Source organism: Coenobita brevimanus, chromosome 5, assembly GCF_032717465.1.
Source record: "Coenobita brevimanus isolate Jiangsu-jjx chromosome 5, ASM3271746v2, whole genome shotgun sequence".
Lineage (NCBI taxonomy): Eukaryota > Metazoa > Arthropoda > Malacostraca > Decapoda > Coenobitidae > Coenobita > Coenobita brevimanus.
Genome location: NC_136958.1, coordinates 13,939,219 through 13,958,244, shown reverse-complemented (window position 1 = coordinate 13,958,244; position 19,026 = coordinate 13,939,219). Strand labels below are relative to the sequence as shown.

The 19,026-nt window shown below is 39.3% G+C and overlaps 1 protein-coding gene across 1 annotated transcript in view; it reads left to right on the top strand.

Moving 5' to 3' along the window:
* LOC145398310 (protein FAM200B-like) overlaps positions 1-15,632 on the top strand; it is a 127,875-nt gene extending 112,243 nt beyond the window's left edge. The window contains exons 3-4 of the mRNA XM_080271201.1: positions 15,046-15,159; positions 15,575-15,632. Coding sequence (XP_080127327.1) covers positions 15,046-15,159; positions 15,575-15,632 — 172 coding nt within the window. The remainder of the gene's footprint in view (positions 1-15,045; positions 15,160-15,574) is intronic.
* Positions 15,633-19,026: the final 3,394 nt, after the last annotated feature.

The following is a 19,026-nucleotide window of genomic DNA, read 5'->3' as shown; positions in this document are numbered from 1 at the left end:
AACTCACTACGAGAGCTAGAAAATGCCAACAAAGAAAGCTGTTAGACAACGAGACACAATTTAATTCAAATTATTCATCGTGTGCCGTGGGAACGTGTTAAGGAATTAGGATTCTGGCAAAAAAAAAAAAAAATGACATAAGCGGCGAGTCATTACAAGAAATTATAGCTGATCTGAACAGAGAAAATCTAACAGTAAGTTTGAAAATGAATATGAAAATGAATAGTTGTGTTTACCGTGCATATTCTATCTCTTTCAGTAGGAGACGGGAGACGAAGAACTAAAATGAATCAGTGTTCGATGCTCTCCTGCCATTCATTCCAAGTGTCGACTGATGAGCAGTGCAACACACTCTTTTAAATGACCCCACAAATAAGTCACTGGGCTTTAATATGAAGAGTAGGGCTGCCATGCAGTAGTATCGCGACGTCTAATCCGTCATTTGATTACTTTACCTATATATAATCTGTGCACGGCTGCAGCTTTTGTTTCATAGCACTATCTTATTGGTTCACGAATGTTTCAGCTGCTTCATTTGATCATTATTTGATGCTGTCTTACTGTACTCATTCCAATTTAAAATCTGCAATGGCTTCTGAATGCATGCTGATTATTATTTCCTTTTCTTGCATGAACTATAGTAGAAAATCGAAAATAGATGTTGTGAAATACAAAGGGAATTTGTATGAGAGCTTAAGTTAAAAAAAAAAAAAAAAAAAAAAAAGGCAGACTCACACCAAACATCTGTTCTAGTTCATCCGTAATTACCTGAAACTGCGTGAATGTTATTGTGTTGTTGTATAAATATCGTACACTGGTAGCAAAAATAAAAACGTTTTAAACAAATGATCAGCAGTAGGTTTTATGTCTGATATGCACTAATAAAAGATCAAATTATATGATAAATGTTTTTGAACACTCCTGAATATTTTCAAAGACATTTACATTTGTTTCAATATGTACTACATAACATTTGTGAAGATCCAATATATATATATATATATATATATATATATATATATATATATATATATATATATACAGTGAGAGAGAGAGAGAGAGAGAGAGATCGCACATATTGTATATATCAATCAATCAATCAATCAATCATTTCCTGTGGCACCCTCGGGGATGCATAGGGCCTCGATGAACTCGCACCACCACATCCTATCTTGTGCTAACTCCTCAAGATCTCCCCAACACTCATCTCCAGCTTCCCGTCTCATTGTCCTCACCCACGTCTCTTTTGGCCTTCCTCTACCTCTCCTACCAAGTGCCACCCACCCTGGTGTACCTCGTACTATTCCCTGTCTCCTATACACATGTCCTAGCCACTTCCATCGTGAGAACCTAACATATTCATCGACCGGCTGCACTTCCGTTATTTCTCTAATTCTACTATTTGGTATCCTTTCCCACCACTTAACTCCTAATATTCTTCTAAGTGTTTTTTTTTCAAACACCAAGAATTTATTTTCCATAGTCACTGTGCTGTACCAAGACTCGTGTCCATAAATTAAGATACTCCTAACCATTACCTTATAAAGTTTGATTTTTGTATGCACAGAAAAATTTTTATTATTCCAAATATTTTTAAGCATTCCCATTGCCTGATTAGCCTTCTTTAGCCTTTCCTCGAATTCAAAGTTCAAAGAACCATCCTTGGCTAAATAAGTACCTAAATATTTAAACTTATCAACTTGCTTTACAACCATACCTCCAATTACACATTCCTGCGCATTTTCCATATTCATATTGATTATTTCAGTTTTTCCACAATTAATAACCAAACCCACCTTGCGACCTTCACTCACCAAACAGTCCAACACTCTCTGCATCTCTTCTGGCCCATCACAAATCAAAACTATATCATCTGCATAATCTAAATCCAAAAGTTTCCTGTTCTCTCCCCAAAGTATACCTGCACCGGTTTCTGTTCCAACGCGTTTCATAATGTAATCATTGACCAATATAAATAGTAAAGGCGATAGAACACCACCTTGAATTACTCCGGACTTGACTTCAAACGAATCACTCAGACAACCATCAACCATCACTTTACAAAATGTGTCCTCATGCATGTTCATAATGACCCTCACAAACTCCTCTGGTATTCCATAATGTCTCATGATCTTCCCCATAGTCTCTCTCGAAACACTATCAAAAGCCTTTTCAAAATCAACAAAACAAAGACTTAACGGTACTCTCATTTCATTAACTTGCTGCAGCAAATGCCAAACTATAAAGATCTGATCATTGCAACCACGTCCCTTTCTAAAACCAGCCTGTTCATCCCTCAGAATACCCTCAATCACCGGCTCCAACCTATTTAACAACACTCTACTGAAAACTTTCAAAGCTATCGGTGACAAAGAGATTCCCCTCCAATTACCACATTCACCCAGGTCTCCCTTCTTCGGAACTTCAACAATTACACCATTCTTCCAAACTGATGGTAGTAACCCCGTCACCCATATCTTATTGAATAGCTTGGTCAAGATCATTATTAATCTATCCCCCTCCACTTTAAACATTTCCGGAAATAAACCATCCTCCCTTGGTGCCTTATTATTCTTTAACTGTTTTACTGCTTTCTCCACTTCTGCAAGCCTCAACTCTCCTGTTTCTATATTTAAATCTTCCTGAGCAGACGGTATATCCTCTTCTGGTGGTATTGGTCTATTAAGAACTGTCTCAAAATGCTCTTTCCATCTATTTTTAATATCTCCATCTTTGGTCAATAAATTTCCTTCCCTGTCTCTAACTGGTATTTCCTTGCGTTTACCTGCATTACCACTCAGTTCTCTAATCGATTCATATGCTATTCTTTGACTCTGTCCATCATTTTTGTTTATTAAGATTTCAGTCTCTGCAACCTTTTCATCCATACATCTTCTTTTATCTCTCCTAGCTAACCTTCTTACTTCTGAATTCAAACTCCAGTACGCAGCTCTTGCTAATTCAATCTCTCGTTCAACAACGCATTGCTTCTCACTCCTCAATTTAGCCTCACCACTCTTTTTTTTATCATATCCCACGTTTCCTCTGATATCCATTTCTTTCTCCTGAATCTATGTCTCCTTCCAATCGTACATTCAGCATTCTCATGCAAAACTTTGTTCACATCCTCCCACATCTCATCTACACTTCTCTCCCCCTCTTCCAACGTTTCCAACACCAAAAACCTATTTTTGCATTCTAATCTGAATTCCTCCTTTTCTTCTCCTTCCCTTCTAAGCTTAACAATATCGTATCTACCAACACCAGATTTTTCCTTCTTCTGATATATATATATATATATATATATATATATATATATATATATATATATATATATATATATATATATATATATATATATATATTTAAATTTATATTTATATCTCATCTCATCAGCCGTTTGTGTGTCCACTGCAGGACCGGCCTATTTCGACCGAAGTTAGGACGATACAGCCAATGTATCTCTACCAAGTGGCTTAGACTGTCTAGTAGAGATTTTATGTAGGGTGAGAAGTGTTTGTAAGTGTAATTGTTGTGTTGGAGTGGCTTGGGATGTGTGTGTAGTCTGTGAACCAAGTGTAATCTGCCCGCGCAAGCCGACTGGGTGCAAGCATACTTTATAGTAAGCGACACTGGTTCAACCACAGCACCCCTTGTGTCCACCAATGCAGTATGTGGCCTGAAGAACGCTCCCAAAGTTTATTACCCTGGTGGGGCCCGAGCCCTCGTTCTTCAGTGTACGGTAACGCACACCTTACTACTGTACCACGGGGGCTCCATATACTGTGTGTGTATGTATATATATATATATATATATATATATATATATATATATATATATATATATATATATATATATATATATATATATAATCAGCACATCAGCTATGGACCCATGGCACAGTAACGTCCATACAGGCAAATAAGGATGAAGTGACACCCACCAACATTATCTTTAAGTATGTTTCAGCAAATTTTCGGACACCTCACCACCTCACACGGCCATCACCAAGGCGCAGACGGAGGATCCTACCAAGGGGCATACACCCTTTTATTACTAAAGTTATTTTTTTGGCAAATGCTCAGACGAAGTTGCGTCCATGGTGCCACCTCTCCATGCCTTCCCTCGTGCTACACGGACATCTGGTAGCGCTCATGACTGGAATGTCACTCAACCATATTGCAGAACTTCTGCCTATCAGAATTCTTTCATTCCCCGAACTGCATCTCTCTGGAACTCGCTTCCCCAGAGTTGTTTTCCTCCAAATTTCAACCTACAACTGTTCAAGTCTAACTGTTACAGATATTTTATGAACAGAGGACACCAGTAATCTGGTGTATGGATTTTTTTTTTCTCCATTTGTTTTTCCTTCCTCCGTTCTGTTATTTAAAAAAAAAAAAAAATCTAAAATTATCCATTTTTTTTTCCTTTAATATAAGTCGCAAACAGAAGTTTAAGGATTTGAATTTCATATAAAACAGACTTTACCAATCTACCAGAAGACCCGCCGACATGTCGTAAAAATACCCCCGCTAATACCAATACACCAGTCCTGTATGAGACAGCCCTAGCATATACTCAACATGGACGGTGGGTGTTAGCGCCGAAGTGGTGACATGTAGAGGTGTATGATATGTAGGATTACTGGGCCTTGGGAGCAGGCTGTGAAGCCCTTTATTTGGCGGATTAGTGTATTGGAAAGTTAAATTTTATTTTACTAAATTTAATCTTTTTTTTTTAATAACAGTTGAGTTAATAATAAAAACTTTACAGTAACTCTAATCTAGGATGCCCAGAGTCGAGCACATAAAAAAAAAAAAAAAAAAAAAAAAAAGAAGTAAGCTTAGAAAATTGAGATTAAAAAAAAAAAAAAACTAAGTCGTAATAGTGTAATTCAATAGCATGATAAAAACTAAAAAATGGAAAATGTGAGTACGTTTAATTTCTTGGGTAGTGTGATGAGTAAGGATGGAAGTTTAGAGGGCGAAGTGCTTGAAAGAGTACAACAAGGAAGAAAGGTTGCTGGTTCCTTGAAAGCAGTGATAAGAAACAGGGAAGTGAGCATGGAAGTGAAAATTACTACATGACAGTATTGTGATACCAACTCTAACGTATGGAAGTGAAGCTTGGACCTTGTTGAAGGGATACAAGTCAAGAGAGCAGTGGAAATGAGTTATTTGAGAGAAGCATGTGGAGTCACATGGCGAGACAGACTGACAAATGACAATGTGAAGGAGCGTTGTGGTGTGGATGTGGATGTAATAGGAAGCGTTAGGAGAAACACACTGAGGTGGTTTGGCCATGTGGAGAGGATGGAGAGTGTGAAACTGACGAGGAGAGTGTATGTGAATGAGGTGGAGGGGGAGAGAGGGAGGGGGAGGCCAAGGATGAGATGGAGGGATGGAGTGGATAGGTATATGAGGGAGGAGGGTGTGAGCTGGGAGCAGGGCAGTGAAACGACCGGGAACAGGGCGACGTGGAGGCGATTTGTCTGTGCCCACCCCGTATGGGATTAAGGCGTCTCGCAGTAGATAGGTAGACAGATAAAAAATACTAAATCGTTATTCTTCTTAATGTTTAAATACAGAAAAAAACACTAGCAAAAAATAACGCAGAAAAAAATAGACACACGCTGTTTTTTTGTTTTTTTCTGTCTGTTTTTGTGCATTACTGTTTTGTGCATTATTATTTTGTTTGTGTTTTGTTTCTATTTTTAAGTTTCAAAAAGACTAGTGGTTTGGTAATTTTTCTTTATTACTAAGGATTACACAATTGTGACTTATAATGGTTGTTTGTATCTTTTTTTTTTCTAATTTTCGCTTACGATCTTACGCTTAATGCCATGTGGGACCTAAATTAAAGAGTACACCTTAGATCCATAACTTTAGTAATATAACGGGTGTATGCTCCTTTGTAGGATCCTCCGTACCCTGATGATGGCCACGTGATGTGTTGAGGTGTCCGAAAATCTGGTGAAATACATTGAAGGAAAATTCTGGTGGGTGTCACCTTCATCCTTATTTGCCTTTTATATAGATAGATGACAGGTAAAGAGATAAATAAATATAGATATATACTGATACATCGGTATTTATGAACTCTCACTAAACACCGTTAGTTAGGTGTCTTTTCACTATTTTATTCTTGCTACTTTTAAACGACGTTACACTTATTATAGGGGACGTTTTACAATGGAGAGGGAGGGGTAGACCGAGGATGAGGTGGAGGGATGGAGTTGAGAGGTATATGAGGGAGGGGGGGGTGAGTTGGGGGGAGGGGAGTCAAATGGTGGGTGACAGAGCGACTTGGAGGCGTTTTGTCTGCGGCCACCCTTTTGCGGGATTAGGGCGTCGGGCTATAGAAAGATAGATAGATAGAGTACCATAATTTAAATAATATTAACGGGGATATTATCCGAAGTCCGTACACAAATATCATACAGTAGATAATCATCATCATTATGATCATCATCATAATCATCATCATCATCGTCTCAACCCCACTTCCCACCAAAGAGATTCTGTAATATAGAAGCCAGAACAAAGCAAATGAAAGCACAGATTAAACAGAGCTCTCAAACAGCATGCCAAGGTAAATGGACCACACAATCACGTACAGACATTCAACAACCGGAATTCTTGATAAAACCGTCCGCACATACTGTATTTCCTCAATTCCATTCCCTCATCTTTCTTCACTCCAAACACTTTTCAAAATGTTACCAGCCTTTCATTTCTCCAACGATTCCCTTGAAACTTGGCACAAATGTTCCTCAGGCAGATACCACCGGACTCGATGTTTATTTTATTTACTCCTTTTAAAAGGTTTCGTTGGGTAAAAGGTCAGACCATACAAACACACAACTCTGAGGATCCTGCATTCCAATGACCATCATGGTAGCTTGCGGAGACGGTATACGTTCGTTCACTGTACCTGTATAGAGACCAGCCTGCATGCGCCTGGAAATGTTGGCAATCTGATATTTTTATTTATTTTTAATCAAGACACAGGAAGCTTTAAAATACAGACGAAATAGCTGAAGAATGCATCTCTTAAAGCACGGTTAAATAAAGGAAAACAGGTAGGAACGCTTGAAAAACGAATCCACTCAAGTGGCAATAAACCAACACGTGGAAACACTTATAAATATATCTCCCCAAAGCTGTGGGTAGGTTATGTACTTATTTATTTATTTATTTCAATATGCAAAGTATATTAAGCCGGAAGTTAGTTCTCAAACTTGTTTATTGAGAGAGAGAGAGAGAGAGAGAGAGAGAGAGAGAGAGAGAGAGAGAGAGAGATCCCAATTTAAGAACTATTCATTACCAGCTATGAGTGCCCACCATTCACTCACATGATGTGCATGGGTAGTGCAGGGATACTACTTTTTTGTTTGGGGAGGGAGGTAGAAAAGGTACCCACTGAGTTAACACATAATCGAACCATACCCATCTCCACCACTGGCCGTTGTAAAATTATTGGAATTGTAATAAGTTTATTAACCAGTTTGCACATTAACACATTCTTGCAATATTCTATTAATGCTAATATAGTACTTCAGTTACGAGAACGAATATTAAGTTCTAGAATGAGAGATATGCATGTTTTGTGGAAGCTAGTTCCCCAGGTCTCACTATCATTTCATAAGATCTCGTGAAATAAGTATGTTTTATTGGAATTGATTAAGAAATTATCTTGCTGACATTCCATGGCAGTCTTTCTTCTCTAGTGATATCAGTTCTACCCAGTCCTTCATTAATGTCTTAATACTGGCAGGTATGGATAAATTCATACCAAGTCAACAGTTCACTAAAATATCGAGCTCCCCAAAATTATTTGATAGCAGATGTGCCAGAGCAACAGTCCGAAAATCATTAGCATATAACTCTTACATAAAATAAAAAGCATCTTAATCACTCAATCAATTGAATATTACTAAAAACCATGCAAAAACTATAATAAATCTCGCCACATCAAACTTTCTTTAAAACCAAGCATCAAAACTACTTAGCAATCCTAATGACAGTAGAATATTCTGGCAAACTCTCAACTCTTTCAATAATAACTTTAACAAGTAATCACCCACTCCCCTACTAAAATCTTCAGAAGGTAATGTTATAAATAAACCGCGTGGTAATGCGAATATCCTTGCCAGTACATTTGCCAGAAATTCTACCACAGAGGAAGTCAACCAGAATGTCCCCGTACTAGAACAGACTCTTCCGAAATAGTTCCACTTACCATACAGACTAGATACGTAAAATCCATTCTAGACAGTTTACCAACCAACAAAGCTCCAGGCCCAGATGGAATTCCTCCAATTGTTCTGAAAAAGTGCTCCGCAGAGCTTGCCTCTGTTCTTGCTAAATTTTTCAGACTATCCATACGTACTTCTTCATTTCCTAATTCATGGAAAGAAGCCAGTATCTACCCAGTTCCAAAGAAAGGAAGTTTCTATGACCCCTCTTATTACAAACCAATCCCCATCACATATTCTCTTGGTAAAGTACTTAAAATTGTAATTAATAAGCACATAGTTAAACAACTTGAATCCAACAACATAATTAGTGATAGACAATATGGTTTTCGCCACGAAAGATCGACCATTGATGTATTTAATCTCCTGACTCATACCATCCATCAATCAACTGACCAACATGGTGTATCTCATTCCGTATCCGTATCCATTGATATTTCTAAAAGCTTTCGACAAGGTGTGGCACCGTTCCCTGCTATCCAAATTCCCTTGCTATGAACTAACGTTTTTTGTTCCTCTGTTTTCCTCATATCTCAGCGACAGATATATAAAAGTAGATGATGTATATTCCAATGTCCACTCAATTAATGCCGGCGTGCCACAAGAGTCAGTTCTGCCTCCAACCCTATTCTTAGTCCATATCAGTGATCTCTTGTATGTCTCCCACAATCCCATCCATTCATACGCAGATGACTCAACACTTCACAGTTCATTCACACTCAAACACCCATTCACAAAGTTTAATATCTCTAACTCTCAACTCAGTGCAGCCATCTCCATAAATGAAGACTTATCTAAGATCAATGAATGGGGACAAAATAACCTTGTCTCATTTAATGATAGTAAAACCAAATATATACAATTTACTAATAGACAGATATTGACAGATTCATATATTACCTCCAATGTCATTAAAATTCCCATCACCAAAAGTATTGAAATTCTAGGTGTTTCACTGATGAGCAGTTAGCTATAATTTATAAGTGTCATGTGCCCTGTCACCTAGAATATTGCTCACCCTTATGGAATGGATGGGAAAAGGTTGCACTGGGCAAAATTCAGAACAAAGCTGTTGGAAATTTTAATAAGACTACTGTTACAAATAAACTACCTCCCCTACAAGTAAGAAGGAATGTTGCCCCCCTTCAGTATTTTACAGATACGTTTATGGCAGATGCTCTGACAAAGTTGCATCCATTGTGCCACCTCTCCATGCCTTCGCTCGTGCTACACGGGCATCTGGTAGCGCTCATGGCTGGAATGTCGCACAGCCATATTGCGGAACTTTTATCAGAACTCTTTTCTTCCCCGAACTGCATCTCTGGAACTCGCTTCCCCGGAGTTGTTTCCCCCCAAACTTCAACCTACAGATGTTCAAGTCCATCTGTTACAGATTTTTTTTTTATGAATGGAGGACGCCAGAAATCTGGTGTACGGATGATTTTTTTATTCATTTCTTTTTCATTCCTCTGTTGTTAAAAAAAAAAAAAAAACTTCAGTCCTCAGTGTATCCCAAGGAAATCCTCATGCGTACCCACGGGGCTTCACCAAACCCAGTTTGAAAATCTCTGATGATGTGTTATCTTTGGGTGACTCTACACTGTGTGACAAAACCAATGTTTGTTGTAACCCAGAAATACATTCACTATTCTGGGTGGTAACTATGTAACAACTGGTTGTTCGTGATATGGGTTTACATCGGAGTGATGGATGGAGTTTTATTATTACATAATACTGCTCAGGGGCTTGGTTGCTCTCACTTTAAATGCCTGGATTAAGTAGATTAGCCCGGACTCTTATTTTTTTTTTTTTTTAATAACAGAACGGAGGAAGGAAAAACAAATGGAAAAAAAAAAATAATCCATACACCAGATTACTGGTGTCCTCTATTCATAAAATATCTGTAACAGTTAGACTTGAACAGTTGTGGGTTGAAATTTGGAGGAAAACAACTCTGGGGAAGCGAGTTCCAGAGAGATGCAGTTCGGGGAATGAAAGAATTCTGATAGGCAGAAGTTCTGCAAATATGGTTGAGTGACATTCCAGTCATGAGCGCTACCAGATGCCCGTGTAGCACGAGGGAAGGCATGGAGAGGTGGCACCATGGACGCAACTTCGTCTGAGCATTTGCCAAAAAAATATCTGTAAAATAATGCAAGGGAGGCAACATTCCTTCTTACTTGCAGGGGAGGTAGTTTATATGTAATGGCAGGGTTGTTAATGATTCTAACAGCTTTATTCTGAATTTTGTCTAGTTGTCTTAATGCAACCTCTCCACAACCATTCCACAAGGGTGAGCAATATTAAAGCTGAGAGCGCACATGACTCTTATAAATTATAGCTAACTGCTCATCGGCGAAGAAGTTACGGACTCTGTACAATAATCCAAGTTTCTTTGAGGCGGTTTTAGCAAGTGATCTGACATGAGATGTCCAGCTGAGGGCACTGTTAAGTGAGACACCAAGAATTTCAATACTTTTGGAGATGGGAATATTAGTAGCACTGAAGGTAATGTACGAATCTGGCAATATCTGTCTATTAGTAAACTGTATATATTTAGTTTTACTAGCATTAAAAGAGACAAGGTTGTTTTGTCCCCATTCACTGATTGTAGCTAAATCTTGATTTATGGAGATGGCCGTACTGAGTTGAGAGGTAGAGATATTAGACTTTGTAAATGGATGTCTGAGTGTGAATGAACTATGTAGTGTTGAGTCATCTGCATATGAATGAACGGGATTGTGAGTGACAGATTCTTATACTCCTGCAGTAGCCAAAGATACTTAAATGATAAGTTAATTCACTAATGGAGAAGGTGGAGGAGAAGGGAAGGACAGGAGGTTGTAGTCCATACAAGGAGAGTAGAAAGGTTGTAAGAGGATGGAAAAAAAGGCAATATATAGAGAGAAGTGGAGGAGTGGGTGTGTAAACATGATTTGGAGCAGAAGGGTACGTGGAAGGTGTGTGCATGATATTCACAGAAGAATCTGTGCAGCATGTGAGGTGGTGTGTGGAATGAAGAGAAGCGAAAGGGAGTGCAAAGGACAACATGGTGGAATGAAGAGGTGAGACAGGCTGTGTCGCAAAAAAAGGAAGCATATAGTGAGTAGATGAGAAACAAGGGTGCGCAAAAAGTTCAGAGACAGAAGAGTTATATGTAGAGATGATGAGAAAGGTGAAATGAATATTAAGTGAGAGCAAGAAGAGTGTGGATGAGGATTTTGGAAGGAATCTGAATGTAAAGAGAAGGAGATGTTCGGAAATGTTCTGGAAAGAGGTAAAGCGAGTTAGACAGGGTGAAAAAAAAAGTAAGTCGGGGAGTGAAAGATAAAAACTGTATATTGCTAGTGGAGAAGGGCGAAAAAGTGAGCAGATGGGGAGAACACTTTTAGGAACTGTTGAACATAGAGAATGAAAGTAATGCGAGTAGAAGTGGCTGGGGAATGGTTGGGAGGTTGGGGGAAGTGAGAAGAGAGTATGGAATCCATAGGATGGAAGTAGTGGAAGCAATGAAGAAAGTCAAAATGGGGAATGCCTCAGTAATTGATGGAGTGTGCCGTGAAATGTTGAAGCATGGAGGATAGTAGTAGAATGGATGTGGACGATGTGCAGATTGGCCTGGAAGGAAGGTAAAGCCCAGGAGACTGGAAGTCAGGAATAATAATTCCCTGTACAGTGGAGAGGGGAAAGAGAAGTGTGTGGTTATCATAGGGGCATTTATCTTCTTAGTGTAATAGGAAAAATATATGGTAAGATACTTATTGACCGAGTTAGGGAAATAACAGAGGAATTAGTTGCAGAAGAACAGGGAGGTGTTAGGAAGGGAAGAGGTTGTGTAGATCAGATATTCATCCTTAGATCTTTAGTGGAAAAGTTTCTAGAGAAGGGCAGGAAATTGTAAGCGGCCTTCATGGACTTGGAGAAAGCATAAGGCAGGGTGGATAGACAAGGATTGTGGAAAGTATGTAGGATATATGGAGTAAATGGGAACTTGCTGAATGCCGTGAAGAGTATGTATGAAGGTGCTAAGGCAGCAGTGTGTGTGGATAGTGAACTGACTGAATTTTTCTATCTGAATGTTGGATTGTAACAAGGATGTGTCGTGTCCCCATGATTGTTCAATTTGTATATGGTTGGGGATATAAATGAGTAACAAGGCAGGGCGGTGGATGTTGAAGCGGCCCCAGTGAGAGTGGGCAGTGTTTGGAAACTCTCTGTACTGTTGTTTGCAGATGTTACTGTACTGTTAAGTGAAGACGAAAGGGGACTGCAAGGCTTGGTGAATGTGTTTGGGAGTGTGTGTAGGAAACGGAAGGTAAAGGATAGAGAAGAGTAAGATTATGTTCTTCGAGAGAAATGAAGTCACTAAATGTACATTGAGGCTGGAAGAGGAGGAAATTGAAAATGTGCGTGCGTTTAAGTACTTGAGTAGTGTGATGAGTAAGGATGGAAGTTTAGAGTGTGATGTGCTTGAAAGGGTAGCCTACAATAGGGAAGAAGTGTTGTTGGTTCTTTGAAAACAGTGATAAGGAGCAAGGAAGTGAGCATGGAAATAAAAAAAAGTCACAGCATCACAGTATTGTGATACTAACTCTAATATATGCAAGTGAAACTTGGACCTTAATGGAAGGACACAAGTCAAGAGTGAGAGCAATGGATATTAGTTATTTGAGAGGAGCATGTGGAGATACATGGAGAGACAGACTAATAAATTAGGAAGTGAATGAGCCTTGTTGTGTGTATGTGGATGTGAGAGAAAGCGTTAGGAGTAATATATTGAGGTGATTTGGCCATGTGGAGAGGATGGAGGACGAGGAACTAACGACGAGAGTTTAAGCGAATGAGATTGAGGAGGGGAGAAGTAGGGAGAGGCCGAGGATGAGATGGAGGGATGGAGTGGACAGGTATATATGAAAGAGGGGGTGTGTGAGCTGGGAGCAAGACAGTGAAGTGGTATTGGACAGGGCGATATGGAGGCGATTTATTTGTGGCCACCCCTTACGGGACTGATGCGTCTGGCAATAGACAGACAGTCAACGCAAGAAAAAAAAAACACTACTGTATTCTGGTTGTTCCTATTTCCCCTGTTGAGCCTCGTGCCGGCCCCGAGGATTCACTGGCTGACCATGGTGTGTTTGTGTGGTGAATTTGATGCTCCCTGACCAAGAGCAATTAAATTACTCCCTGCGATTGCCGGCGGGCTCTGCAATGCCTGTCAATCAATGGGTTGTGGGGGGGGTGGATTGAGCGAATCCTGAATTGCACAAGTGGGGCAGATGGAGGAAGAGGGGGTCCCACTGGGTAAAAGTTCTTGGAGCAGTACGTTGAGTAGAAGGGAACCGGGTTGCCAGTGATGGAAAAAAAAAAAAGAAAATAGTTCCGCAGAAACTCTCAAAAAGTTTGTGAACCCTTGCAATAAAATGACATGCCTTATATTTTGAAAGTGCCTTGTGGTGGTGAGGATGTAATAAAAATACACATCGTCATACAGAATAGTTAATATCTATCGGAAAGTTCATATCGTTTCGTCGTATGGTATGTCGACAATGACAAGGAGACGGATTTACAGGAAAAGAAAGAGAAAAATAGATATGATGATGGAAAAATGAAGGGAAGGTTAGTGTTTGTCAACTGTCCTCGTGTCATCAGTTGCGCGTCCACATACGTGCTCAAACAAGTATTGGCAACATACAAGCAACACAGTAACGAACACGCTGCAAACACGATGGGAACAACAGCGTCCAGATCATGCTGGCAACATCATGATGAAGTCTCAGTTGCCTCGTATGGACACACTTATCCCATCACCTCTGCTGCCAGTGTTCGAAACTGCACTGAAACATGTTTGCATACATCTGTCCAAATACTGCTGCAAACATGTTCCCGAACATGTTGCCAGCTGTGTTGCCAACATATGTTTGAATACACGTGTGGACGCGCACTAATGGGAACAATAAATTTTAAACTGGTTTACATCTTCCTCTATAAAACAACTTTCAGTGGTCCAATTTACACCCAGCTCCTGAACTTAAAATAAGTGAACAAGGAAAAAAGGGAAACAGGATTGGTAAACCAGTCTGACCGGCCCCAGCTCAATTTTGGAGATGGAAAAAATTAGGGCTCCAGTTCACAATTTAACTACGGAACATTCCTCGTCGTAAAAATAATATTTCTTTTGTAGGAAGAGCAAGAGAATTCGACCTCTCCTCTTCTTGTCATTGCTGAAGAAACATATTTTATCCCTCAGGTTGTTTATGAATAATGAATCTCATCTTCGACTGAGTCAATATGCAACTGAAACAGAGTGAGGTGATGGAGTAGAGGTAAGGGCTAATATTCACAAAAAAAAATAAATAAATAAAAAATGAAAGAAGTTCCTTATCATAACTGTCCTTGTTATATTTTGTTTTGCTGGTAGAACAGAGACGTGACAAGATTTGACACTCCTTTCCCGGTCCACTTGCATGACTGATACATAAGCGAAAGGTGAAGTGGGTCAGGATCAGATTTAAAAATCACAAAGAAACTTACAAATAATGCATTTTCTGATTCAAGATATGTTTTTGCAGGCAGAACAAGAGACGCGGGATGATTTTACGTTTATCTTTCAGTTTCCTCCCAGCAAAAGCCAACCAGATCACTGTAATTGTTAATATATGCCCAAGCGGGGTAAATGTAAAACTGAACTAGTGAAGCTGGGCACATGGAGGCAGATGAGTTGACTGGTTAAAATGTAAACAGTAAGTTCATAATTGGAAGGATTTAATTCAATTCTCCGGCGTTTCAGATTTATAGACTCAGTCTTCTCACCCCCCATCCACCACCACCGCGTGCTACTGGTCAACCAGCAGTACGGCAAAGTACGGGACTATAAACCGAATACATTGAGTCCTGTTGCAGGGTAAGATTAGGACTTGACAAAAAGCGATTATTTGTCTAATGCTCCTCGTGCAGTTGACAGGTACAAGTCTAAGCCATCATCTGCTATAGCAATGGTACTTACATCTCCATGCTTCCAACTTTTCGGTTCTGAGAATAATTTATCACATTCCTTTTCACATATCGTAATTTAGATACTCGGTTTTACTGGTTTAGCAGCAAATTTATATTACATTCGAAATGGCAGAAGGACATAGTAATATGACAGTGCAGTGCCACAGTACATGATAATGCGGCTAAGCAGAAAGACATATTCAGTGCCTAAAAATCCCGATTCTAACATTGAAAATGAACCGGTTGACATACATCACACCCTCAAAAATGGCGTGTCGCAACGCCAGGGGATGCTGTATCCAAGGCTGATAACTGTTTTACAGGGTTAGACGGTGTGAGCGTAAGGGCGAGTTCGTGTGGGTTGGCTGGGCGGCTCAGTAATTTACATGGTGAAGCTCTCACAACCAGATTAAAGCGGTCTTTAAATGTCAGGGTAAGGAAGAGCAAAGAGGGTTTGAGGCAAATGGACTGGAGTGGTATGCGACTGGGAGGAATCGGTGATCTTTTAACACTCTAAGACACGACTCACGTTCATCTAAATGAACTTTTCCCTATCCTGAGAGAGATTATAGGACCAGTATTTAACATTCAACCTTTTGTACCAATATATATATATATATATATATATATATATATATATATATATATATATATATATATATATATATATATTGTGTGTGTGTGTGTGTGTGTGTGTGTATATATATGTATATATATATATGTGTGTGTGTTAAATAAAATGTCTGGCGTTAGCTTATTCCGACTGGGAGATGATTTAGGGCATCAATTCAAACACTCTCAGCCCAGGCTCCTATGATTCAGTCCCATTTGAAAAATCACCTGACGTTTCCTGGAAGAGAACACTGGAGATGTCGCTGTCGCTGTACTGATAAGGTTAAACCGCTGAAATACAAAAGGCGAGGGGGTGCAAGCCGCGCAACGAAATGGTTGAGCTAAAGGTGATGGCCAAAAGAATTCAGAAGCATGCGGCTGGGAAAAGTTTATGACCTCTAAGTATCGACACAAGCTACCTAATATCGCCATACATTTTAAATTATGTATGTATGTAACTGCGGTTTACGACATAATCTCCTTTTTCAGGTAGCTAAAACTAGCTATACAGGGTGTAACGCGACGTATGACAAAAACTTACACCAATGATCTATCATGTAATTCTGAGTATATTTTGTTCTATAAACATATGCTCTCTGCGACCCCAGTTCAGTACCCAGCATTCGGCTGTTTTGTGTAAAAGCTCGTCTCTTGCATGCGCCATTGGGTGAGAGCTTCGCAGGGCGACGGGAGACGAGTATTATTAGCTTATACTGTACTATACATAAAAATCCCATATCCTATCAGTACACACGAGTTTTAAGAAGAAACTTTACGTAGTCTATTGATTCTTTAACATCAAGTCATGCATTCATGCAATTCTTTTGCACATATCGACTGTAATTAAGGATTAAATTCAAATTTTATGGCTTGCAAGGGAGTAGGGAGGGAGGACAGGCTGGTGTGTTGTTGCCAGTTATGTAATATTTGGTTTGTAGGATGTTGCTACCAGCATTATCATAACACCCACAGCTCATTCAGTGAAAGAACATTACCCTACTGAGTGACTAGCCTCACTTTAAGTCAGGAGTAATATTATTCATAACAATTTTTCTGCTGCAAGTAAACGTGGCACCATTTTTTTCATATGCTGACGTGAGAACAGTGATACAGGATTGCCAATGTAACGAGTATGTTGCTAGACCTATTTTCTTGCTTCTACTTGCGGCACTAACATCTGACAATATGATATCTAGCTACATTCTGGATATTTTTGCCATTTTTAGGTGATATTCTAGAGATCTTATCGTATTTTCTAGCGATGTTTTGCAGTGTTTATTATCTAGCGACATTCTAGCAAGTTTTCAGGACTAAACTAGCGAGACTGATGATAAGGACTTGGCAACCCTGCGTCCAGTGTCATTTGAACGGGAACATTTGCAGGGGAGGCACATACTTAAAATACTGTTCTCCGCGTTCTGTTGTTCACCGGGTTCAGCTTCACATGTCCATGAAACAGCATGCCACGTACGTACAGCAGTGAAGAATATGCAGATATCGTGTATTTTTTTACGGATTCTGCGATGATGTGCTGCAGAGAGGAACACAGGTGGAGATACCCAATGGCGCCACGTTTACTTGCAGCAGAAAAATTGTGATTAATAAAATTCTTCCTAACTTAAAGTAAGGCTAATCTCCCTTTAGAATAAGTTTTTTTTCACTAAATGAGCTGTGGGTGTTATGATAATGCTGGTAGCAACATCCTACAAACCAAATATTACATAACTGGCAACAACACACCAGCCTGTCCTCCCTCCCTACTCCCTTGCAAGCCATAAAATTTGAATTTAATCCTTAATTACAGTCGATATGTGCAAAAGAATTGCATGAATGCATGACTTGATGTTAAAGAATCAATAGACTACGTAAAGTTTCTTCTTAAAACTCGTGTGTACTGATAGGATATGGGATTTTTATGTATAGTACAGTATAAGCTAATAATACTCGTCTCCCGTCGCCCTGCGAAGCGCTCACCCAATGGCGCATGCAAGGGACGAGCTTTTACACAAAACAGCCGAATGCTGGGTACTGAACTGGGGTCGCAGAGAGCATATGTTTATAGAACAAAATATACTCAGAATTACATGATAGATCATTGGTGTAAGTTTTTGTCATACGTCGCGTTACACCCTGTAGATAACAGTGAATGTTGGAACTTCAATGCATGAGAAAATATCTTTTCGAGAATGCTATAAATTTTGCTGTCTCGAAGCCATGCAAACAACTTCATCAGTATAACACAGTAATAAACAAACATTTATATACTCTATCCAAAGGCAGAGTCGAATCAGGTAACGCATCATTCTGGCTTAATCTTGCTGCTTCCGGAGTGGGCACCGTCTGTACTGGAGGAGTAATCGAAAAATATAACCCCTCTATGTTGAAAAATTCCTCCTAAACTATGATAATCTAGAGTTGGCAAAAAGTACATAATAATTCTTCATTAGACTAAAGAGTTTAATGGCCTCAAATCTAAAACAAAGTCATAGGTATTTCCAGTGCAGAAAAAAAAAAAAAAAATCCACTGGTAGCACAAAAAAAAAAAAAAAATCTAACAATAACAGACACTGGGAGGCTGTTTTTAGTGCATTTAGGAAGAAAGATCCCTCGTGAGCTGAATAAAGTGGCATATCTGCAGTAAGAGTAAAGTATGGTGATATGAAATGATGACTTAAATAAAGGTCATATATATATATATATATATATATAGATATATATACTTTGGTAGTCTATGAGGAAACCTAAACCCGAAGAATCATATGAGAAGTTGGAAGCAAACATTCTCAGAGGAAATGATGAAAATTACAAAATAGAACATCGCAAATATGAGGAAATCTTGGAAAGTGATATCGTTAATGTATAAGTGATGTTCCTGAGGGCTCTGTCCTATCACCAACTCTCTTCCTTTTATTCATCAGTGACCTTCTAAGCTGTACATCTAACTCTATCCACTGGTATGCTGATGATTCCACTCTTCACCTTTCCATTCAGTTCCCGCAACGTCCATCTCAACAGTTACTTGAACAAACAAGAGATGAGGCTAGGGCACACCTAATGTCTGACTTGGCTCGCATCTCTGACTGGGGGAAAAATAATCTTGTTTTTAATGCATCAAAGACTCAGTTCGTACACCTTTCAACCCGACTAAATCTTCCACAGGGGT